Raw genomic sequence first — 24,986 nt, forward strand, 5'->3', positions numbered from 1 at the left:
AGACGGTGAGCTACAAGAGTCCTTCTACTCTGCCATCTCGCTTCTCCCCACCCTGGTTTTCTTTAATTAAGAACAATCTTTTGATGTTCTGATTGCCCGGTTGCAAAAACTCCTGTATATCCTGGCTCCTCTACCTCGCAGGAGCTGTCCCTCACAGCTGTCTGAGAGGCTGTGTCCTCAGCTTGAAATCCTCAGAAAATCCACCGAATCAAACATAATTCTCAACTTTTACGTTGTGCATTTTGTTCCCCAGTCCAACACACTCTTTACTGTACCTTAATCCCAGATCAAGGGTGGTCCTAATGAATCTCCCACTGGCCCCCTGAAGTTCTGCAAACTCCCATGTAGAAGGTGTTGGAGGACCTGGCATCTTGCGGAGAAACCAGTCAAAAAAAAGTGTTGCTCTGTTCTTTATTAGGGTTGCAGCTCTCAGGAGACCCAGATTAGGAAGCGCTTGAATTGTGTTCCCAGGATCCACAGAATTGGGCAAATTTATTAAGGCAAAGAAAACTAAAAGGTTACAAAAGTTGTTGAGAGCTATGATTGGCGATAAGCTCTGGCAGGGAGTAAGGGTGCACTGCGTGTTTATCAAGGACGATTGGGGATCAAGTTGGTTACGTAGTAATGGGTTCTTGGGGGGTGGCTTTGAAACTGTGAATTGCAGCGGGCAGCTGCTTGCAGATACTGTTTTGAAAATGACTGGTGGTGTCCTTGAGTTTGATTCTGTTCAGAAAATTCAAGTTCTTAGTGATGCAAGGTGTCTGAATTCACATCCACCGGGCTCTGTTATGGTGGCCTGAACAATAGTTACTCCACTTTGATTTTTAAAAGAGTTTAAATGTGTCATTACTGGCCTCCATCACATGGTCTTTAATCAATGATTTTTTTTTTGTTGGACTATTTTAACCTCTGAAATGATTTAAAAGTTCCAGCTCTTGTCAAGAATAAAAAGCAGATGACTCCTTACAAAACACTTTGGCTGTGTCTGAAGAAATTAATATACTCATCATATGATCCAACAATCTTACTTTGCATTTATACAAATGAGTTGAAAACTGATCTTTATGCAAAGCCTGTGCAAGTGTATTTATAGCAGCTAAACTCATGACTGCCCAACTTTAGAAACAACCCAGATGCCTATCAATAGATAAATGTATAAACAGAGCTGTGGAGTCTCCAAACAACGGCGTGGTGTTCAGGGACTTGAAACAAAAAGCTGTCAAGTCAAGAAAAGAAGGAAGAACCTTTAAAGCATGTTGCTAAGTGAAAAAGGCAATCTGAAAATTTCACATGCACTATGAAATTCCAACTATTTAACATTCGGGAATAGGCAAAGCTATGGAGACAATGAAAAGATCTGTTTGAGGGGCTGGATTCTGTTTGGGGGTGATTGGAAAGCATGAAAAGGTGGAGCCCAGGTGATTTTTACGGCAGCGAAACTATTCTGACTGACACTGGAATGATGGGTACATGTCATATACATGTCTCAAAATTCACTGCATATAGAACACAAAGAGCAAACCCTAATGTAGACTGTGGACTTCAGTTAATAATAATGTGGCAGAATTTGTTCATGAGCTGTAACCTATGGAACACTAACGCAAGGTAAAAATAAGAGATGAGTGGGAGGAAGTGAGGTATATGGAAACTCTCTGTATTATTGCTCAGTTTTCCCACAAACTTAAAATGAAGTCTATTAATTTATAAAAGCAGATGACTTTTATTCAGTCTGTTAATTGCTTTTCCCTCAGTGATATCAGAAACTACACTCATCCTTAACCTAGAACTGAAAGTTACAGATGGTACACATACAGAGCACTAAACTCACAGCGCCCCCTAGTGATGCTTTGTATGTGTGACATGAGGTAAGGATTCTCTTCAAAGATGATTAGCTGTCAGAATCCCTCAAACACAAGGTTGAAAGAGGTAACTTAGAAAGCACTCGAGACGGCACTAAAGAAATAAAAGCAGTAACTCATAAAAAAAAAAAAACTGATGGAGGTTGAAAGCTGTGCTTTTGGTTGGCTCTGACCACAACTTTTGGAATAGACTGTTCATCCATCCATCAATCCTAGTTGAAGAGTAAATATAATTTTAAAGATGTTTATTTTACAACACGGACCCTGCTTACAAAGAAGTGATTCCCAGCTTTGTACATCAGAATCACCTGTGGGGTAAACAAAGCAAACAGTAGCAAATGGAGGAGCCACATAGCTGTGCCTGATGACAGAGAATGTAAAGGAGAAGGTCAGGAGTAGCATGCACAGATTATGTTTATGAGCAACCTTTATGACAACCTGTTCTTGAAGGTAACTAGTGAAAGGTCACAATAATATTCTGACCATCTGGATTATAGCAGCTGATAAAGCAACACAACTGTACAGGGGAAAACAAAGACATTGTAAAACAGTCATATATACATGTAAGATATATAACAGATAAATACGCATGTATACATATATATCTTAAACGATGACATGGTTTAACAAAGTGAATCAGTAACGATGGGAACTTATGGAGATCAGACTCCTACTTCCCCACAGAGACTGAGGCGAAAAGGAAACGGTTTTTCTTGATGATTATATTCCAAAGACATGGCTCCCAGGCCTTTGGGAAAGATATTTCTAGGTTGTAAAACTGCCAAGGGGCTGAGACTGACAGACCAAACTGGCTGAGAGAAAGAATTTACAATTGCAAGTTTTCCAAATTAAGTGCACTAAGACAAAGGAGGTAAGGAGCGTAGAGTCACATGAAAACCTGTCTGCAGTATCTATAAGCTGTGGGAAACATTAGGGCTGTGCAGTTCATCACAAACATACATCAGTCTTGTTCAGAGGTACTCCGATATTCCGTCACCCTTCAGGTTTCTAGCAGAAGGCCTAAAAGAATATTTGGTAAGCTTGCAATGTGGATCACGTTTAGTGTTGCAAGCTGTTAAAAGACTCTTAGGAAAGAAACCGAATAATTATTGCTTTCATCAACTCGAATTTAGACAAACTACTTAAACAGGAGCAGAGCTGCCTTTCCCAGGACTGTGGCCAGCTTTGGGGAAAATTTTATTTTACTTCTTCTTTCTCTATATGACTTGTTATTATAGCATTATAAGAGCAACAAGTGATGTGAGAGGGTGCCATAGGAGCCTACGTTCTGGAGATAGGAAACAAATGGTCGATCTTGCCCTTTACTCATCCATAAATTCAAAAATCCAGTACCTGGATGATGCGGGTAGTGGTGTATACAATAAAATAATGTAGAATGAAACATTTACTGATGACTTTAACTTTTTGACTTCCCCATACCTAAATTTTAAGGACAGAAAAAAAAAAAAAGAAAAAAGCTTACAGTGCCCCATAGTAGGAACTATTGGTAAATTAACTCAGATTAGAAACAAAACCAAAAACAACTTGGGTCTTTTTGAGCAGCTAACGTTTCACCCTGGCAATCACTGTACCATTTCTCTACGTGCAAAAGCCCTCAAATGTGCGGACAAACATCGAACGCAAACCCCTGAGGAGCAGCCCCAGCGGTCACCTCCCACGGTGCTGGCGGGCTCCCACACCGACACACACCACCTCTCCAGGGGGACTTTGGAATTAAAACGTCATAGTAACTGACTCGGGCTGTGTTATTTGCAGCAGTGGTTTAAACGCTTTAACATGCCTGCCTGGGAACCACTTGGAGATCTTGTCAAAATCCACACTTGAATTCACTGGGTCTGCGGGAGGACCTGCGGTTCTGTATTTCTAACAACCTCCCAGGCGAGGCCTGTGCTGCCGGTGACAGGACAGGTGGCAGCTTTTGCCCCTGGCATCTGTTCGGTCGGAATGCTCACTGCTGGGTCAGCAAAGGGGGCAGGTGCATGACGTCCTTAGTGGCGTCTCCTCCCCAAGCAGGAGGTGGTGAGGGTGATCACGGGCAGTTTGCTTCGGGAAGGCTGGGGTGTCACACAGCATAAAGGGGGGACCTACCCCCAGAAGTGAGCAACTGTTGTTTTCTGAAGCCCCCACCCCCAGCCCTAACTGTGCAAACTCCGGCACAGGAAGGGAGGGAGACCACTCACCTGGGGCACATTCAAGAATCTCTTCTCAGACTTGCTCAGAGCCCCAGGGAAGAGTCTGCCTAAAATGCCACACCTTCTGAGCCTGGCATTGGGGAAGGGGAAAGAGCACTGAGTGGCTTAGAAAGTGACTGAAGGGGACACAGGAAGTGACATCCGTTTTGGAAAGAGATGCTTCTCTGCTCTGGGTCCCTCCCCCCTGGTGACTCCAGGCCACAAGTATAGGGCAATGCACTTCGGCAGCAGGGGAGGGAACAGGGGCTCACGGAGCGGTGCTCACGGTGTGAAACACAGGACAGCAGGCCCCACGTGAGGTCGCTTGTGCCAAGTCACCTGTGACAACTTCACCAAAATGAGACTTCATTTAATTATACTTTTGGCGCCCCCAGAAATGGAATTTTAAACCAGTTAACCAGGAATTCAGTTGCCTGGAAAGCACTAGTTAGATCATCTGCCCGACAGACCCCTGCCATCCCCTGCAGGAAAGTAACTTTGCCTAAATCAACACATCGCTTTTCCCCAGTGCGACTTCCTTGATGCTACTCCCTTTCTGCCTAGAAGTTTTTCATTTTGCACAGCCCCTCCCAGCCCCTTTCTGTCTTCTAGGTTGGCTGCTGCCCAAATCAAATCAACTTTTGCTCATAGAAACTCTTAAAATTCTCAATATTCCTCAGCTTCCCTTTTGACAGTGAGAATGTCCCCAGGGAGCGGGTCAGAGGAGAAGGTAGGAGTTTCAGTGGCCAGGATAATAAATCCACTGAGCTGCCAGCTTCCATATCACACAGACCGAAGTGCAGGTGCTGGCTGAGCAGATCAGTGATAAAGTGCAGTGTTTCCTGTGCAAAACTAAAAATAAGAATCCTTTTCAATCAAAACTCTGACATACACAATAACGATTTTTCTTCCGACTTCAGAAATTACTTAGAACAAACGCTAACATTTTCCAGTGACTTTTGGAACGCCTAAAGATGCCCTATCTGTCAGCAGCGTGGGCAGGAAAGAGCTGTTTGCAGGAAAGCGCCGTCTGCGGGAGGCTTCTTTTGTCTTCCCTCTTGCCTAACTTGTTCTGTTTTTTCCGTAGATCAGAAGAGTCTAGAAATGGAGAATAAGTAATTAACAACCAGCACTCTTCCCTAGCTCCCCCTTCAGTCATCTTGCAAACAAACCGTGTGAACAACATAGCATCCGAACGAAAGATCACAAGAAGGTGACAAGCTGCAGGCAGAGGGTGTGGGGACCCCTGTGACTCCCCATCTCAGTGATTAACTGAGCTCACTTCCCCTTTTCCCTTTATAACCTTCAGGGCTGAGCCGAATCTTTAGAGATGCTCTTTGGGAGACACTGAGCTCTCCATCTCCCCAGGTTGCCGCCTCTTCTGACAAAAGCACCTTTCCTTTCTTCGGACACTTGCCTATGAAATCATAGACTTTTGAGTGGGGAGCAGCCGAACCTGAGTTCACTGACACGTATTCTTTGTACACATTATTCATTATGGCTTTTTCTAGTGACTATAACACGGAGACTGTAGGCACCATGTACGGGGGGGTCTAGCTTGCAGTGAGGCCTCCACCAGCCAGAAGCCCTCTTAAATCTGAAAGGGAACAGTACCCTGTAGCACCCCCACCCCCACCCCCATCCCCCACCTCTTGTTCATAGAACAGCCGGCCTCTCCCAGGCCTCCCTGAGCCAGAGAAGTGCAGGCTCCTGGGGTTGAGGACAAGCCTGCAGGCACTGGGGGATGGCAATGCCTCTCACCGCCTGTCTCAGTGATTAACTGGGATCATTCCTTCCCATGCCTTCAAAGCTTTCATGGCCGAACAGAAACTCTGGAGATGTATTTTTGGAGGGGGACGCTGAGTCCACCAAACTGTAAGCACTCTGGTTAAAAGCAGCTTTACTTTTCGGTACCAAGGCTGTTGCCCCAGGATCACACCCCTGCCCCTCCCTCAAATAGGAACCAGTTATGCTTATCTCAGCCTCGGGAGGCAGCTGCAGTGAGGAAAAACCAGGAGTTAGAACCAACAGAGGCCAAGGTGGCGGAGGATGTGACTTCCAGCAGGTCCTCAGCCTCGTTACACGCTCACTGTAGTGTGTTAGCTGCTAAGGGACACACGCGCCAACGCCATGACAGCGGACGATTTGCCGTGACAGCAACGGGAAAAGCCCACGCGAGGACTGCAAATCTCAAACAAGGACCATGGCTCCATCACACCTGGAAGGAGGGCATGAAGGTGGAAGCCTCTCATAAAAGCCCACGTGGCCCGGCCATCGTGGCTCCTCGTTGGAGCACTTCCTTTCCCAACTTGAGAGCTTTCTGTCCTTCTCCCTGTCGAGCACTTTCCTTTCTTTCCCACCTTCGAGAAATAAGAACAGTTTTCACTCTGTCCCTCTGCCTCGGCTGTGAATTCTTTCCAGCCAGCAGGCAAGGACGCACACTTGGTTCGCTCTCCTAATTTAGGGGTCTCGCTACCCACTAACAAACCCATTACACGGATTGCCTCAGTCTTCACAAAGCACCACTATCTCCAGATTGTACTGATTTAGAAACAAGTTTGAAAAGATAATATATGTTTTCCAAGGCAAGAAAATAAGTAAATATTAACCCTGTCATATACCAGTCACCTCTCTGCCCCTACTGCTTTGTCCCTTTTTGACAAGAATGTCTGTAAGGCTTATCCACTGCCCACCGTTGCACCCTGGGCGTGTGGGGAAGAAATGACTTGTCTCTTAATTTCTCAGATCCATGTACCTGTAGCACCTATATTCAGACAACAAAATCCAAGGAAACAGCCACATACGAACCTCATTTATTTGATAAGATTCTGCACGTTGAGCCGATGATTTTGCGTGATTAGATGCTTTTGAACCTTGAGAGGGTGAATGTGCTTTTCTTGGAGGAAAGATGTGCATCATCGCAAGTCAGGGACACCCTCTAAGGACCCCCAGTGACCCTCCACCCTTATGCTTTTACGTCTGTGTGTCGTCACCTCTGCTGGAGTCTGGACTGGACCTAGCAACTAACTTCTAATGACAATAATACAGCAACATGAATATATGCCCTGAGGTCACCCCAGGGGCTAGAGCGGGGGAGGGGTGAGTCAGGAGTTTGGAATCAACACATACACGTCTCCACATACAGATAAAGAAACAACAAGGACCTTCCGTATAGCGCAGGGAACTGTAATCGATTTCTTGTAATAACATATAATGGAAAAGATTCTGAAAATATATAACTATATATGTATGTGTATGTGTAACTGAATCGCTTTGCTATACATATGAAACTAATGCTGTAAATCAACTGCACTTCAGTTTTTCAAGAATGAATATAGGTGACTTTTGAGATTAGGTTACAAAAAACTGAATTCTGTCTTGTGTAAACTCTCTAACTCTTTATTTCTTGGAACTCTATGGAGAGGTCCGCGTGTGAATCCATCTGGAGTAACCATCTAGAACCTGAGGCCAACTCACAGCCGTGTGAGTGAGGCTGGAAACAGATTTTCCCTCATTTGAGCCTCAAAATGACTGCAGCCCTGGACAGCACCTTGACTGAGAAACCTCAGGTCAGAGTAACCCAGCAGTGTTGCAGCCCGATTCCTGAGCCTCAGACACCACAATATAATAAATGATTCTTATTTTAGGCTTCTACATCTGGAGGTAATTCATTAAACCATCGTAAAGCCAATACAGCCATCCAACATGCGTCAAAAAATAGACAGAAAATGTGGGGTGCAGTTAGAAGAGGATGAAATGCAAATGATACTGAGTTAGACTGCTAAAATTTCCACATTAGAATACTGTTATTACTATTGCTTTTCTCATAAATGATACAATATATGTTTAAAATTTCACTAGGTTCTGAAGGTGGAGACTGAATACCACCAGAAAAGTGTTTTCTGAAAATCAGCTGCTATTAAAGTGTTCAGCTGACATTGAACTGTTCTGCATGAGAGTTTAGAGACTGGCAAATGATACTTCTTATGAATTGTTGGAAAGATGGGATTGTGTTTAGTTACACAAGTCCTCCTCTTGTACTCCCTCCCAAACCCCACTTGCATTGCTCCTAATGTGTGTATATATAATTTACTTATTCCCTGAAATTCTTTGACAGTTTCATATTATACCAGGTGTAAAAGTGAAAATTCCTGGCTCATCCATGTTACTATACCCGCCCATCCCTTTCAAAACTATCTTTGAACAAATGACTGGCTTGGAAAACTACCCTCACACTAAATCAATTTCCAGAAATAACGTGCCGGGGACCTATACCTAGATGCTCCCCACACACTGTTTTACTGTCATCTTCACCGTAATTCGCGTGAAAGGGACCCCAAAGGAGATGCAGAATTTGCATTTGAATAAACATTTCAGAAGAAATAAGATAATTTCATATAAATATTCTTCATACTTTAAGAAGTCGTGGACAACTTAGACTGTAAAGAGAACACTTAGAACACATGTAATTAAAATTGTAAGACATAATTGATGGAAAATGAGCTGGCATCACTCAGCACAGGAAAGGAGGGTGTTTTTCACATCCTTACCAGAAAGAAAGGAATGCCCTCGGATACTCTTCAAGAAAGGAAAACTGTAGAAATATCTTGTAAAATTGACTCTGCCAAACAAGTTAAAGCATTTGAAAAGGGAATTGTTAGGAAAGATGGAGTAAGGGGATCTAACGTGCATAAAAGGAGTGTTTTGAAGACTAGAACACACTAGAAAAAAGTTAAGCATTAATAGGAAAAAACTTTACTCAAATAAGAGGACAACTAATATGGCGGTTACAGAAAAGAAAAGAAAAAAAGAAGTAAAGCACATCCTGACGATGTTTCTTATTTTTCAGCATAAAGAAAATGTTTGCTGCTTACGGTGCTCACCTTAAACTTTACCACAGCCACACCAATGGCTGAATATAAGAGAATGTCTACACTGTCTGAGGAAACAGGGGGTGAGCCAAGCTCTTACACCCATCCCGTTCTCATGCAAATATAAAATCGAAACTTAACATGAGGAACTTACTGAATACAACCCACAAAGACTCTTTCTGAAAGTAAACGAATTAACAAAGAAACCCAGGCAACGAATGGATAGTTGAAAATAAGAATCTCAGAAAAAAAAGAAGAAATTCCTTCAAGTATAGATTCTCCACTAGAGTTCAGGACTGTATTCAGTATTGAAGTTTAAACTAAGTAGCACATAACCAATCTTACACTCCATGTGAAGAAGTCTAGACCTGAGGCTAAACCACAATTGGGATTGTTATTACCTTCAAAAGAGATACAAATATAAGAAACATAAATGTGGCTCAGTTCTTCCTCTGGCAAAGGTAGAAATTCATTGAATAGACTTTCGATTGACCAACAAATATAAAATTAAGAACATTGATTCCAACTCTAACACTTACAGGGTGATGCTATGGTGGCATAAGGCATCCGTCATACCCCCACTATTTCAACTTCTAAACTTTGGCATCTGACATGAACAGAAGAGCCTCTATTGGAGCTGTGGTGCCCAACACCACACCCCAAAGCACTCAGGAAGGGTGTCACTCACCCCTGCATTGGGTGACAGGCAGACAAACCCCAATACAACTGTGGAACCAGCAGGAGCCTGTGAACTGGCTCCAGCCTCTGAAAAACCCTGCTGTACAGTGTAGCTAAGATATAAAAACTTAAAACATTTTATTTCTAAAGCTCAGTCGTATATAAACTGTTCTGAGATTGGTACTGAATGCTTAAAGACTTGACATAATTATCTATTTCTGATTTAATTGGAATAAAAGCAGGACGTTAAATCCAATAAAGGGTAAAATAAAGATGGGTATTCATTCATTGACAATACATTTATTTAGCACACTAATTTAAAATGTAAACATTAAGAATTAAAGTGTAAAAAGCACTTTTCAGTGTTTCTAATGTTTTACAATAGAGTCCAAAATAAATAGTAGTTTTGTCACATTTGATTTTCCGTATATATTTGTAACTGACAGTAAGAAAATTTTGAATGTGTTAACAATTGTAACTTTTCTCATTGGTTACTAAAGTCACTTTGCATGGCTTCACCTACGATGGTCATTTTTATGGCCAAATGTGTGCAAAGAAAGGGCTGTCTGTTTAGAAAGAGAGGAATTCACTCACATTGATTGGGTTCAGAATACAAGTATCAACTCATATTTTTAATACCTACTTAATTTAGAATCATGCTTGTCCAAATTGCCTCTTTACTGTCAAAAATATTACGAACACATCATGGTCACATCTTTGATAGACCAAGCAATGGACTGGCAATAGTAGATAACAATTTACAATACACTGCTCATAGATGGTGTGGGAAATCCTTCACATGAGCCCTGAAGTAATCGGGCAGGTGTAGACGTTATTATTCATGTTAGCTCAAAAGGTAAAAAACCCCGGTTCTTGTCAGACCAAAAGACAAGTTTACAATCGGGAGATGGCGCGCTGTGTAGTAATTTTACAACATGCGTTAAAAATAAAAGGAAAACTACATTACATGTCTGAGAACAGGAGGGGGGCTGATCCAAGGGAGGAAAAGTAGTGGCTGTGGTCTCCCCTTTGACCTGTGCCCTTGCTTAGAGGTGGTCTCTTGATTGATTGACAGCGCTTTCCCCCAGAATGCTTAATCAGGTTTGGGTCATTTGTGCATGTCCTTACCCATGAACAGGGGCCACTAAACGGTAATAATTTTAATAGAATGAACACTGGGTCCTGTCTGATTAAGTCCTTTCTGCTAAAGCGTGGTCGGTTGTGGCTGCTGAGTTTTAACCAGTTTCTTGCGGGCACTCATTTACAAGAAGCAAAGTCCCTTTAAGTAGGAGCAGGGATGATACCATCTTCCAGACCATCCTCCCTCTCCCCGACAAATCTGCCCAGTGTCCCCCATTATCTGACTACTTAATATGCACCTTGCTACAAATCCAGTTCCTTTCTGTGTAGTTCCTGGCGCTGCTAATTCCGTTGTCATTCAGGTAGGCACATTCCCCATCTCCTGTGATGGCAAACCTAAAACCAAACACAAAAATATTAACAACAACAATGAAAAATCACAGGTTGGACACCTACATTTATTCCCCCTCTATGTCGTATTATCGTAGGTAAAAATACCTACTCCAGGTATCTTTAATGTGAACGAGGGAAAAGTGAAAATCTGTCATTCACATCACTTCTTAAATATACACCATTTCTGTATTCCATTCCTTTTATATTCTCTGCAATATCGTGAAATTAGCAGCACCGATATCACACCCAGCTGGTACCAGGCAGGTGTTTAACAAGAGCTTGCTGTTGTAGCCAAGTGAGCTGTGGCCTTCGGGGGCCTCCAGTGAGGCTCATCCACAGGGTCTCCTCACCTGCTTCGTGCATGTGGGGAAATAACAGTGTTTACTTAGTAGTCAATCCCTAAGAGGCCTGAGCTTTGATAGAAGGAAGCAAAGGAGCCCCTCCGTTTTATCTGCTCCAATGCAACGGTTACATGCACATCACTCCCACTGAGATGTTCTCAATCCAAGGAGCGGTTACCGAGTTCCCTCCGGTGAGGAAACCTCAGGAGGGATTCCCGCTGGCTCCCTGACCACCTCCTCTAACGGGGAGACGCAGCAGCTGGGAGAGTGGACTCCAGAGCCTGCGGGTGGCGAGTGCTCAGCGGCTTCCTGGGATTGCAGGACCGCCGTCGTGCACCGGCGGCTCCCTCCACATTCTTAATAAAAATCTCAGCGCAGTTGAAGTCAGAGGGCGAAAGTGGCGGAATCATGTCAAATGTTACCTTCGCATGAAAGATTTCAGCTGAAGTCACAATAAGGCAAGTTTTTTCAAAGGCATAGCTAATAAATGGAAGAGTAGGTAAAGGATTTATATTTCTTACCCCATTGTGCAATAGCTTCCCATGATATTAAATTTCTTTTCTCAGGAACACAATTCACATGCAAAACCACATGTCAACACCATGGAAGGAAAAGAAACCTAGAAACGTACGGGGCGTTATATGCACTGGAGTCTGTCCACTGCCAAAAGTGATGTGGTGATTCTCTGCTAAGGCCGATCCAATGGTCATGAAAGCCTTTGTATCTCCTGAGGAACTTCTGTTATAAGACACAGAAAGTAAAAACATGTCTCCTTCACACTTCTCTTGAGTCTCTCCTCTGGCCTCCTTCTCCCTTTGGGTGGGAGCCTCGTAATAACTGAGAACCTTAGACTCCAGAGACAGCCCAGTCCTCAATTCTCAGCTTACGTCACTGAAATGTCTGTGAGCCTCAATTACTTGAAAGCGACCATCCAACCCATCTTGATTCCGAAAGTCCCAGTTTACGCCTGCGGTCCCAACGTAATATTAATATTAATTAGGTCACTCCCCGAAATGTCCCAATCTGGGTGATAAATTACACGATTACCATGTTGCTTGGTACAATGGGAAGAAAGTCTGGTCTCACAGGTTAACTGTGAGGATGACATGCAAGAATGTATCTAACTTGTCTCACAGAGTTTCAGGCAGAAAATACACCCCCAACAAATGTTAGGCGCCATCATGCAGCCCCCGCCACCACGTCTGCCCAGACCGGGCTCCTTCCTCCTCTTCCAGCTGCAACCTGACGCAGCCGGTCCTTCACGGGGGGGCTAAGGATTCAACAAAGACCGTGATCCGAAAATATTTCTTACCAGTTCCTCCTTGGTTTCAAACTGAGCAAGACCAGCATCTAACGAGGCACAGAACATCTGGCTGAATGTCCAATTCCTTGAGTCTTCAGAAAAATAAAAGCACTTACTCCCAAATCCGATCCATCCTTCTGGGCAGGTAACATACGGAATGTACTCTGTGTTCTTTCCTAAAATTTGGACACACACAGCGAGTGACAATGAATACACTTTCTCATCCCTTTTACCTATTTTTCCACTTAACCATCCTGAGGTCAGTCTTATTTTTTCACACATGTGTATACAGACATATATACACATGTGTATGTGCGTGTGTATGTATACAACCAAATTCCAAACTGAGGAACTTGAAGAAAAACACGCCCAATTACCAACTGGACTCTTGGACTTTTATGGAATTGCTGAAACCATTTTGTTTTTCATAAAGCCTGAACAAGGGCTACTTTCTACAGGTAAACAGATTGGTAGAAATGCATGGATTTCTCCCAATAAATAGTTTTCCTTTATACCTATTTTGACAGCGTTCCTTACATCATTTCCTTCATCATCCATCATCTCATTCTGCTTCCGGAAGTGGAGCCCCAAGTGCCTGGCTCTGTAATGCATCCTCCGGGCGCTGCTCCGCTTTTGGCGGCGTGCGGGACTGCTACTGACAAACGTTTCTAACGCCTCTTGGAACGCTGCCAGCGGCAACTGTTTATAAAACACCGACTGCAGCACAGTACGGAGAAATGAGGCTGCATTTCACTCCCTGCCAAAACAGCAGGCCTTCTGAGATCAGTGTCCCTTTTCTGGTTTCCGGGAGAATACAGCATTGAGAGCCCGTGATCACCTGCCAAGTGCAAGCTAGTGGTAGTTGCTTTTTCCTAAATCATTTTATTACATTAAGGATTTGCCTTGGAACAGAATGTGCTCCAGATACTAGTATATGAGTGAATCTATATCTTTATATGGTGATCTTTCACCCCTGAGCTCAGTCCTTAAGTATGCACGCTCGATGGTTGCTTTCCTAAGTCATCAGTAACAGTCTTACCCGGGTCCCCCGGACTTCAGGCCGCGTACCTGTGCACCTGACTTTCCTGGGGGAACACGGACACCGATGGCTTTAAGGAAGTCAGTTTCTATAGCATTTGACTTCTGTAGTACTCTCTCCGGGCATCATACAGACTCCCCTTTCCCACCTCCTCCTTGATATTACCCCTTCTGCCTCTCGACAAAAGAAAGGCCAACTCCTTCCCTTCCCTAGATTGTACTCTGTACATTTCTATATATGGTACGTTTCTAAGGGGGTATAAGCCTCCTGGTGGACAAGACTTCACACAATTCAAAGATTGATTCCAGGGCCAAAAATACAATGTAGGGTTTCCTGTAGTGTTCTGTTTTCTATGTATTTCTGTTGAATAGGTATAAAAATATTTTGGCCCTTGTTAGACGCTCTGAAACCAGCAAGATTTCAGAGTGTAGGCTATGGGAAGAAAACACATTTTTGGTTTATAAGCTTACCTTTCCTTTCCTTATCCAATCTGATAGAAAATACTGTTGACTCAAATTTCAAAATATCCAGAATCGTACCACCCCGTCCCACTTCCACTGTTCCCCTCAGGCCCAAGCCACCCTCATCTCTGGCCTGAATTTCTACAAGATTATCTTAATTCCTGATTCTGCCCTTTTCTTCCAACAATCTATTCTCAATACAGCAGTCAAAATGATTCTTCTACAATGAAAGTGCCATCATGGCGTTCCTCTCTCATGACTTCCTCTTGCTGATCGTCCCCACCACACTCCAAATAAAAGTCAAAGCCTTGAACTGACTCTTAAGGCTATGGCTTCCCTACCCCCGGCCTGCTACTCTTTCGCATTCTCACCTTGCTTTAGCTACAGAGGCCTCTTTTCTGTTCCTCATACACCCCAAAGGGGTTTCTCTTTTTTTTTTCTACTTGTTCCCTCCACCTGGATGCCTTCCCCCAGAAAGCCACATGGCTCCTTCATCTCCTTCAAAAGTTTGCTGAAAGGTCATCTTCTCAAGGAGGCTCACCCTGGCCACTACACGGGTATCTCAATCTCTTCCACTTCCATTTGATTTATCATAGTGTCTGTGACTTTCTGCTAGAAGTTCCCTGGGAGCAGGGTTTTTTTTGGTTTTAGGGTTTTTTTTTTTTTGCATGTTTTGTTCACTGATATACTTCAAGCACTTTACACAGTGCCTGACACATAGTGGAACTCGATAACTATTTGTTGGCAATATAAGTGTGCAAAGAGCATTGTAAAGTTTGGAGAACAAGTAACTTACCTGCCAAAAGAACGGAAAGTACAACCACGGTTGCAAGTAGGGCTATAAGTGTGGTCACGTAACAAACAACTTTGGCAGGGGTTACGGGAGAAAAAACTCCTGGGCATTTTCTTTGGCGCTTGTTCCCTATGAATACAAAGGTTACAGTCTCAATCTTATGAAGGCATCAGGAAGAAAAACTGAAATTTGTCACAGGATCACCCCGCAAATTCAGCTGTACCTCAGCTCCCCTGTCGCCAACCCCTGTCACGAATGGTCCGGATTGATAAATGATTGTCATGGCCCTAAGGGAGCCAGAGATAAGAAAAACTGCCTTTTTCCCTTAGAGAATTTTTCAATTATTGGAAGAAGAGCTAATGAGAGAGCAAGAAACAAAAAGAGTAGAAATGAGGATGAAAATCAAACATACAGGGGGAGGTTATAGCTCAGTGGTAGAGTGCATGCTCGCATGAACAAGGTCCTGGGTTCAATCCCAGAAGCAGAGGAAGAAGAAAGAAAAGAAAGAAGAAAGAAGAAGAAGAGGAATAGGGAGTAGAAGGGGGAGGAGGGGGAGTGGAAGGAGGGGGAGGGAGAGGAGGGGGGAGGGGGAGGAGGATACAAAAAATCCAGATTCACCTCCATAAATAACAGATCTGTTTAGAAGTACTGAGGGGAGCTTTAGAAAATGAGTTAATATAATTCATCATATTAAAAGAATGAAAGAAGAGAAAGGATATGACCATCGCAACAAAATACAAAAAAAAGTGAACAATGTAATAGTTATCCAAGACAACAAACCCTGGCAAATTAGCAATTGAAGGACTTTCCTTAACCTGAGAAACGTCATCTTCAGGAAAAGTACAGCTAGCATGGTACTTAAGGGTGAAAGAGGGCGTATTTCCCTCCAAAGATCAGGAGCCAGGCAAGGATGTCTGTGCTCATGGATCCAACTTAACATTTTACTAGAGGCTCTTTCAGGGACAATAAGGCAAGGGGAAAAAAAAATAGAAGGAATACAGGTTGAAAGGGGGAGAAAAAAAAGTGTTTCTAGAAGTGACATCTACTCAGCTCCCCGTAGAAATATCAATTTGAAAATTATCTGCCCATGAAAATACCATCCCAAGAGCCAAGGATTCCAGGCCCACCCACCCCCGGGCCTCACCCCGGGCCCCCCCTCCAGCAAGTCCCCGCAGAGAAAGCCGCCTCAGGCCGCTGCCACAGCAGCTCTTGCTGTGGGCTCCTAGGGGCCCGGCCTCTGTCCCCCCCCTGCAGCTGCCAAGTTCAGCAGCTCCGGTGGCTCCTGGGACACCCGGCTCCTGGTGGCCTCCTGGGAACCCAGGCCTCCAAAACACACTTCTCCGAAGCCTGGGCAGCCCAGCGCAAAGAAAGTCCCTTTCCCCGGGGAATGGAGAGTAACGTGAGTTCAATACCGACCCCAGACCCACCTGCCCCGGCCCCAGCCCCAGGCTGACCCCTGCGGCCCTGAGGGGCTCCCTGCGGGCTCCCCCTCACCCCAGTGACTGCCAGCTCCAGTGCCCCGGGTGACTCCCAGGACGCCAGGCTCCTGGGAACCCAGGCCTCCTTTCACCCAGGACACTGCTGGCCCTCGAGGCCATCGCCAGCTGCTGCGAATGCCCTGCTGGCTTCCTTGAATCAAGAAACCACCACCACCAGCCATCAGGGAGACACAAATCAAAATACAATGCGCTGCCCTGTGAGCGCATTAGAGTGGCAAACACAACAAAGCATAGTAACAGGACTAAGTGACGGCGCAGAAATGATACAAACTGAATCCTCACGCATTGTTGTTGGAACTGCAACAGTACAGCCACTTTGGAAAGCAGCTTGGCAGTGAGGCGTGCTAAACACAGACTTACCGTAGGCCTAGCCATCCCTTCCCCAGGCACGCATGCAAGAGAAATGAAAACTTCCTTCTGCACAAAAGCCTCTACCTGAGCATTTACATCAAGTTCATTCAGTATCACCAAAACCTGGCAAACAAGCCAAGTATCCTCCAGCTAGTCAAAGGGTAAGCTACCACTCGGTACCAAGAAAAAGGGAAAACGTGACCCTATGTTCCCAATTGCTCGTTTCTTATTTTGCTTTGGCTTGCTCAGTTTTAGTCCCACCATCCCTCCCTCCACAGACAGCCAGCTGCCAGCCTCCTTGAAAATGTAAACAAGGACTAATAAAACCAGTATGATGCTGCGATGCAGCGTGGCTCCCCTAAGCAGATCTGTCAGTTAACGGAATCTGAGCACAGGTGTCACACACGGCAGTGCCACCTGCTCCCCGCAGCTCACGCTTTCTGCCTTCACAAGTGTCGTCCTCCTTCTTGCCCTATTTACAGAGTGAGAGCCTTTCTCAGAGCCTTTATGAGGTATTTACATTTACAGCCTTTTAGTTACGTGTATAAAAGCAGACGCACCTCCTAATAAAATCCATATTCAAAGCAAGAAAAAAGAGAGCCCTTTCCAGACTCCTGCAGTAGCCCTTACATGCATAACTTTTCCCCTTATCTAGGTCCACACTACTGAGGCACAGCGCCATATGGATGACTTTCAAATGCATTGTACTGAGTTAAAAAAAAAAGTCAGACTATAGACATCCCTTTCTCATCAAATTTGCTATGAACTAAAAATGCTAGAAGGTTCACTGGTCGGTAGTTTTAGGCTCCAGCTCCCACCCCCAAACCCCCACATCTAGTTGTAAATTAAATTTCAAAAGCTCTATACACCCAAAGTCCCAGTTTTTAGGGGCAAGTGTTAATCATATACGTACTACAAAAATATTAGTGTGTGAATTCCCATCATTCTGGGATATAAATAACTGTTAATTCACATCATAATGTGGCTTGCCGGGTGAAAGCTGCCAGTGCAAACCCAGAGACCATTTTTCTCTTAAGCCCTTTTAACCATTCGTGGCTTTCTCCTGCCCCGAAAATGTTTAAGTAACACACACAGTAATAAAATAACTGATGGAACAATTACACACCTCTCCCCCCACCCAACTCCCACCCATCTCGAGTCCCTCCAAACACCTCACCCTCCACAGAGATGAAGTGTGAAGCACTAACCCCCCTGAAATGCAGTTTCCACCATGCGTCCCTGGGAGAAAAGCGCCTGTCTCCCTGACTCCTGTCTTGTTTTGGCAAAGTTTATCAGTTTTACATTACCAAGTCTCTCCTCATCCCAGGCTTCTCTGAAGGTAGAGGCTGTCGGTACCGGTTCCGAACCAAGTCTCTCCTCATTCCAGGCTTCTCTGAAGGTAGAGGCTGTCGGTACCGGTTCCGAACCAAGTCTCTCCTCATTCCAGGCTTCTCTGAAGGTAGAGGCTGTCGGTACCAGTTCCGAACCAAGTCTCTCCTCATTCTGGGTTTCTCTGAAGGTAGAGTCTGTCGGTACCGGTTCCGAACCAAGTCTCTCCTCATTCTGGGTTTCTCTGAAGGTAGAGTCTGTCGGTACCGGTTCCGAACCAAGTCTCTCCTCATTCCGGGCTTCTCTGAAGGTAGAGGCTGTCGGTACCGGTTCCGAACCAAGTCTCTCCTCATTCCGGGCTTCTCTGAAGGTAGAGGCTGTCGGTACCGGTTCCGAACCAAGTCTCTCCTCATTCTGGATTTCTCTGAAGGTAGAGGCTGTCGGTACCGGTTCCGAACCAAGTCTCTCCTCATTCTCGGCTTCACTGAAGGTAGAGTCTGTCGGTACCGGTTCCGAACCCGGTTCCCCAGCACACATGTTTCTGCTTCAACACAAACACTCCCTGGTTGCAAAGGCAGCAATGACGATCAAAGCACCACACTGAATTTTTGACTAAGCCGTGAACCTTGATGACACACCATTAACAGGAAATCCCACCCTAATCACATAGGAATACAATAACATCCTGCGGATGAGGAGCAGTCAGGGGCATTTGAAATAAGAAATTCTTTTTCTTGTTACTGTAGCGAATCTATATTGTAGCTAACATTTTTTCTTACTTCAGATAGTTTATTTTTAAAAACATCCCACTGACTCATAGACCAAAGTATTATTTCATGTTACTTCTTAAGTTAAAAATCAGTTCTCCCAACTCTAAAAGAATTTAACTCACTCTAGCTCTAAAAGAATAACGGCAAATTAGCAACTACAGCTGAGCGCCTGTTCACATAATCAGACATGACACCATGAGACTACATGGACTCTTGAGCAACTATTTAGACGCTGGATCTTATTTTGCTTTTAACGTATGCCGTGGCTTGGCGTTTCCCCCACTTTATATGGACGACATTGCAGTGAACTTCCAAACTTCTAAGGAGGTGGCTCCAGGTTATACAGTGTAATGACACAGGGTCTCCTTCCCGCCCCCTCCACTGCCATTTATTGGTGCTCTTCTAAGTCTGTTACAGGCGTTTAGAACAGTGTCATTATATACATGATTGGACAAAGACACTGTGGTTTATTTATACAATGGAATGCTCATCAGCCATAAAAATAATGAAATATTGCCATTTGCAGCAACACGGATGAACCTGGAGATTGTCATTCTAAGTGAAATAAGCCAGAAAGGGGGAGAAAAACACCATATGATATCACTCATATTTTGAATCTGGAGGAAAAAAGCAAACTTAATTGCAAAACAGAAACAGACTCTCAGACACAAAGGACAAACTTGTGGTTACTGGGAGGGGAGGTGAGAGGTGGGTGGAGATAGATTGGCAGGTAGCTGTTTGCAGATACTAACTGATATAAATAGAACAGCTGAACAACAGCTTCATACTTTGTAGCGCAGGGAACGATATTCGACATCTTGTAGTAACTTTTGATGAAAAAGAAGGTGAAAACAAATGTATGTATGTTCACGTATGACTGAAGCATTGTGCTGTACACCAGAAATTCACACTTAACATTGTAAATTGACCATACTTCAATAAAGAAATATATATATATACAAGAAAAAAAGAAAAAATATATAATTATAAAATAATTATAATTCCACTTTGATTTTCAAATACGTCTTTTGCCTTTGGAATTTTTCAAACTATTGGACAGAATGTTTCCATTGGCAGGTAAAACATTAAGTTTGTGGCCCTTCTGTGTTACTAGGTAGCAGCATTTTCTGCAAGTGTGGTCCACGGTCATGGTCCAAAGTCACTTAGGATGCTTGCTGATAAATACACATTCTTTGATCCTCTGCAGATTAATGGAATCAGAGTCTCTGTTCATAGGGCCCAGGGAAATGCATGCATGTGTGTATGTATGTATGTATGCATGTATGTGAAGTCTATGTGATTTACAATGTTGTGTCAGTTTCTGGTGTATAGCAGAGTAAATCTCAAGAACATAATGTTTGATCTAAGAAGACAGACACCATAGAATACATCTTGAACTGTTCAATTTACGCAAAGCTCAGAAACAAGCAGAAAGTACTGTGTGAGCTTAAGAAAGAAGACGCTTTTGACAGCAAGAAGGGAACACTGGCTGGCAGGAGCGCAGGAGGCTCTGAGTGCTACTGGCTCCTGTTTCGTGTTTGGGGCGGTGGTGATCACTGCGTGGTAACCAAGTATCATCCTGCGATACTGACTCTTCACTATGCTAAGATAACATTGTGTACTAAATTTGTGTGAAACTATCTTTTATTTTAAAAAGTGCACACAAGAATAGGTGCCTGTTGGGGGGATGGAAATTAGACTAAAATGAGAATAAATAAAGCAGAAGAGGATTTACAAAGGTCAACAAGAACAGTGTGACATCAACTTGGTCTGTAACTAATTCACCAACTGTACAGCCTGTGGCCCAAGATGGGAGTCAGGGGTATTTTTCTTGGGAAAAGACCCCATGGGGGTTGAGGACACTTGCACTGAACCTTAGAGGAAAGGCTGATTTAGACAAAGTTGAACTTGTTATCTCAGCTCTAGTGAATAACGTAGAATCAGGATTCTATATCGTGCTTACAAATTCAAAACACTAAGGGAGTTTTTAAAAAATGATTCTAATGCACCACAAGAGCTCAACTATATGAGGATCTCAGGATGGTATCTGAACACGCATCTTCTCTAAGAGGTTCTCCCCAAACCAAATGAGTCCAAAAGGGAGCCTATACTGAGACCCACTGCTATACAAAGCATCAATAAGGGGAGTTTACAAATTGATAAGCATGGGGCCTGTCCTGGGGGCGGGGTGAAGGAGGCGGGGGCAGCTGCCCCTGCCACGCAGTGCTGGTGCTCTGGGTGCAGGACCAAGCCCTACTTTAAAACAATTATTACAGTGGTGTTTGGTGTTGGAAAGGTAGATTAGAGACAGGAAATGGCCGTGGCTATAGCAACGGGGGACCCATGGAAAGTAGTTAGGCAATGAGGCATCAGTGATGAGAATGGTGTTTTGGGGAGACCTAGATGGCAGTGGCTTGTAAAATGAACTACAGGTGGAAGGAACTAGCTATAAAATAATGACCACATACTTCGTTTGTAAAACATTTCCCATGTGCTGATTTCCTTTTCTAAATTCTAAAGTTTAAACTTCTCAAGCCCATTTTTTCTTGTTGTGCTTACAATTGGAATGCTGATCATGCTAATAACGGCCAGCAGAAAGCATCTCTGAGAGATGAGAGAATAGGAAATTGTGATGAGCTTTTTTTCTACTCGGCTTAATTCTCTGGCAATTCATCCAAATTGTTGTGGGTATTGAGATTTCACTGGGGTTTTTTTGTTTGTTTGTTTGTTTTTTGTTGAGTAGTAGTCCATGGTGTGGACAGCCCCCAGTTTGCTTACCTTTTCCTCTATTGAAGGACATCTGCGGTTTTTCCCACTGTTGGACTGTTGTGCATAAAATGGCTAGAAACATTTGTGTCTAGGCATTTGTGTGAAATGTGTTTTCATTTCTCTGGGATAAATAATCAGAATGTAACAAAGAAGAACAAAACTGACTCCGCATTGGATCTAGTCCTTTAGCTGCAACCTCTGTGCTTTTTGCTCATGCTTAGCCAAGCTGTCCTTGCACCTTTGTCTCATCAAAAGATGTTACCTATATCCTGAAATATGCATAATAGCCCTTGCTCAAGGCTGTGCCTCCCAGCCTTGACCTGTAAAGTCAAAACACTTTGCATTCACATAGAGATAAAAAGTTGCAGAACAGAAAATAACATTTGTCCTGCAGGAGGTTTCTAGAAACATCATGACCAGACCTACACAAATGGCTGCAAGAACAAAGGATTATCATGTCACCATCACTGTCAGGACAGCACCAAGAAGTCTGAAACAACCAGTCACTCCCCTTCCTTTTTAGTATAAAAGAAGAAGCCTGAACTCTAACTCAGGCAAGATGGCTTTTTGGGACACTAGTCCACCATCTTCTTAGTCTGCTGGTTTTCTGAATAATGTCATTATTCCTTGCCCCAAGACTCCATCTCTCAATTTATTGGCATATCATGTGCAAGCCTATGAGCTTGGCCTTCGTAACAAGAATTCTGCTTGCTGGGTTGTATAGTAATTGCACACTTACTTAAAAACCAAAAAACAAACCAAAAACCCTGCCAAACTGCTTTCCAGAGTGGCTGTACCATTCACGAATTCCCATCAGCAATGTAGGAGTCAATTTAGCTCCCCTCATCTTCACCATCATTTCATGTCCTTCTATTTTTTTTAACATTTTTTATTGATTTATAATCATTTTACAATGTTGTGTCAAATTCCAGTGTTCAGCACAATTTCTCAGTCATTCATGGACATATACACACTCATTGTCACATTTTTTTCTCTGTGATTTATCATAACATTTTCTGTATATTTCCCTGTGTTATACAGTGTAATCTTGTTTATCTATTCTACAATTTTGAAATCTCACTCTATCCCTTCCCACCCTCTACCCCACTGGTAACTACAAGTCTGTATTCTCTGTCCATCAGTCTATTTCTGTCCTGTATTTATGCTTTGTTTTTGTTTGTTTGTTTGTTTTTGTTTTTGTTTTTAAGATTCCACATATGAGCGATCTCATGTGGTATTTTTCTTTCTCTTTCTGGCTTACTTCACTTAGAATGACATTCTCTAGGAGCATCCATGTTGCTGCAAATGGCGTTATGTTGTTGGTTTTTATGGCTGAGTAGTATTCCATTGTATAAATACACCACATCTTCTTTATCCAGTCACCTGTTGATGGACATTTAGGCTGTTTCCATGTTTTGGCTATTTTAAATAGTGCTGCTATGAACATTGGGGTGCAGGTGTCATCCTGAAGTAGATTTCCTTCTGGATACAAGCCCAGGAGTGGGATTCCTGGGTCATAAGGTAAGTCTATTCCTAGTCTTTTGAGGAATCTCCACACTGTTTTCCATAGTGGCTGCACCAAACTGCATTCCCACCAGCAGTGTAGGAGGGTTCCCCTTTCTCCACAGCCTCTCCAGCATTTGTCATTTGTGGATTTTTGAATGACGGCCATTCTGACTGGTGTGAGGTGATACCTCATTGCAGTTTTGATTTGCATTTCTCTGATAATTAGTGATATTGAACATTTTTTCATGTGCTTTTTGATCATTTGTATGTCTTCCTTGGAGAATTGCTTGTTTAGGTCTTCTGCCCATTTTTGGATTGGGTTGTTTATTTTTTTCTTATTGAGTCGTATGAGCTGCTTATATATTTTGGAGATCAAGCCTTTGTCGGTTTCACTTACAAACATTTTCTCCCATTCAGTAGGTTTTCTTCTTGTTTTATTTCTGGTTTCCTTTGCTCTGCAGAAGCTTGTAAGTTTCATTAGGTCCCATTTGTTTATTCTTGCTTTTATTTCTTCTAGGAGAACATTTTTGAAATGTATGTCAGATAATGTTTTGCCTATGTTTTCCTCTAGGAGGTTTATTGTATCTTGTCTTATGTTTAAGTCTTTAGTGCATTTTGAGTTGATTTTTGTATATGGTGTAAGGGTGTGTTCTAGCTTCATTGTTTTACATGCTGCTGTCCGGTTCTCCCAACACCATTTGCTGAAGAGACTGTCTTTATTCCATTGTATATTCTTGCCTGTTTGTCAAAGATTAGTTGACCAAAAGTTTGTGGGTTCATTTCTGGGCTCTCTATTCTGTTCCATTGGTCCATATGTCTGTTTTGGTACCAATACCATGCTGTCTTGATGACTGTAGCTCTCTAGTATTGTCTGAAGTCTGGGAGAGTTATTCCTCCAGCCTCTTTCTTTCTCTTCAGTAATGCTTTAGCAATTCTAGGTCTTTGATGGTTCCATATAAATGTAATTATGATTTGTTCTAGTTCTGTGAACTATGTCCTTGGTAATTGGATAGGAATTGCATTAAATCTGTAGATTGTCTTGGGCAGTGTGACCATTTTAACAATATTGACTCTTCCAGTCCAAGAGCATGGAATATCTTTCCATTTTTTAAAGTCTTCTTTAATTTCCTTCATCGATAGTTTATAGTTTTCTGTGTATAATTCTTTCGCCTCCTTGGTTAGATTTATTCCCAGATATTTTATTACTTTGGGTGCTATTTTAAAGGGGATTGTTTCTTTACTTTCTTTTTCTGTTGATTTATCGTTAGTGTAAAGAAGTGCAACTGATTTTTGAACATTAATTTTGTAACCTGCTACCTTGCTGAATTCTTCAATCAGCTCTAGTAGCTTTTGTGTGGACCTTTTAGGGTTTTCTATATATAGTAACATGTCGTCAGCATATAATGACACTTTTACCTCTTCTTTTCCAATTTGGATCCCTTTTATTTCTTTCTCTTGCCTGATTGCTGCGGCTAGGACTTCCAGGACTGTGTTGAATAGGAGTGGTGATAGTGGGCATCCTTGTCTTGTCCCAGATTTTAGTGAGAAGCTTTTGAGTTTTTCACCATTGAGAACTGTGCTGGCTGTAGGTTTGTAATATATAGCTTTTATGATGTTGAGATATGTTCCCTCTATACCCACTTTGGCGAGAGTTTTTATCATAAATGGGTGTTGAATTTTATCAAATGCTTTTTCTGCATCGATTGAGATGATCATGTGGTTTTTGTCCTTTCTCTTGTTGATGTGATGTAT

The 24,986-nt window shown here is 43.1% G+C and overlaps 2 protein-coding genes across 2 annotated transcripts in view; both read right to left on the bottom strand.

The window, feature by feature from the left end:
- The window catches only part of LOC107035288 (uncharacterized), a 38,853-nt gene extending 20,063 nt beyond the window's left edge, over positions 1 to 18,790 (bottom strand). The window contains exon 1 of the mRNA XM_072954392.1: positions 18,468 to 18,790. Coding sequence (XP_072810493.1) covers positions 18,468 to 18,726 — 259 coding nt within the window. The 5' untranslated portion in view covers positions 18,727 to 18,790. The remainder of the gene's footprint in view (positions 1 to 18,467) is intronic.
- LOC140691238 (C-type lectin domain family 2 member F-like) lies at positions 409 to 18,422 on the bottom strand. The gene is made up of 8 exons (XM_072954250.1): positions 18,408 to 18,422; positions 18,168 to 18,363; positions 15,014 to 15,139; positions 12,727 to 12,893; positions 12,046 to 12,152; positions 10,980 to 11,076; positions 8,602 to 8,672; positions 409 to 5,149 (listed from the first exon to the last, which is right to left on the bottom strand). Coding segments are annotated over exons 1-8 (780 nt in total). The 3' UTR covers positions 409 to 5,148.
- Positions 18,791 to 24,986: the final 6,196 nt, after the last annotated feature.

The sequence above is a fragment of the Vicugna pacos genome, chromosome 34 (genome assembly GCF_048564905.1).
Source record: "Vicugna pacos chromosome 34, VicPac4, whole genome shotgun sequence".
In the NCBI taxonomy this organism is placed as follows: Eukaryota; Metazoa; Chordata; class Mammalia; order Artiodactyla; family Camelidae; genus Vicugna; species Vicugna pacos.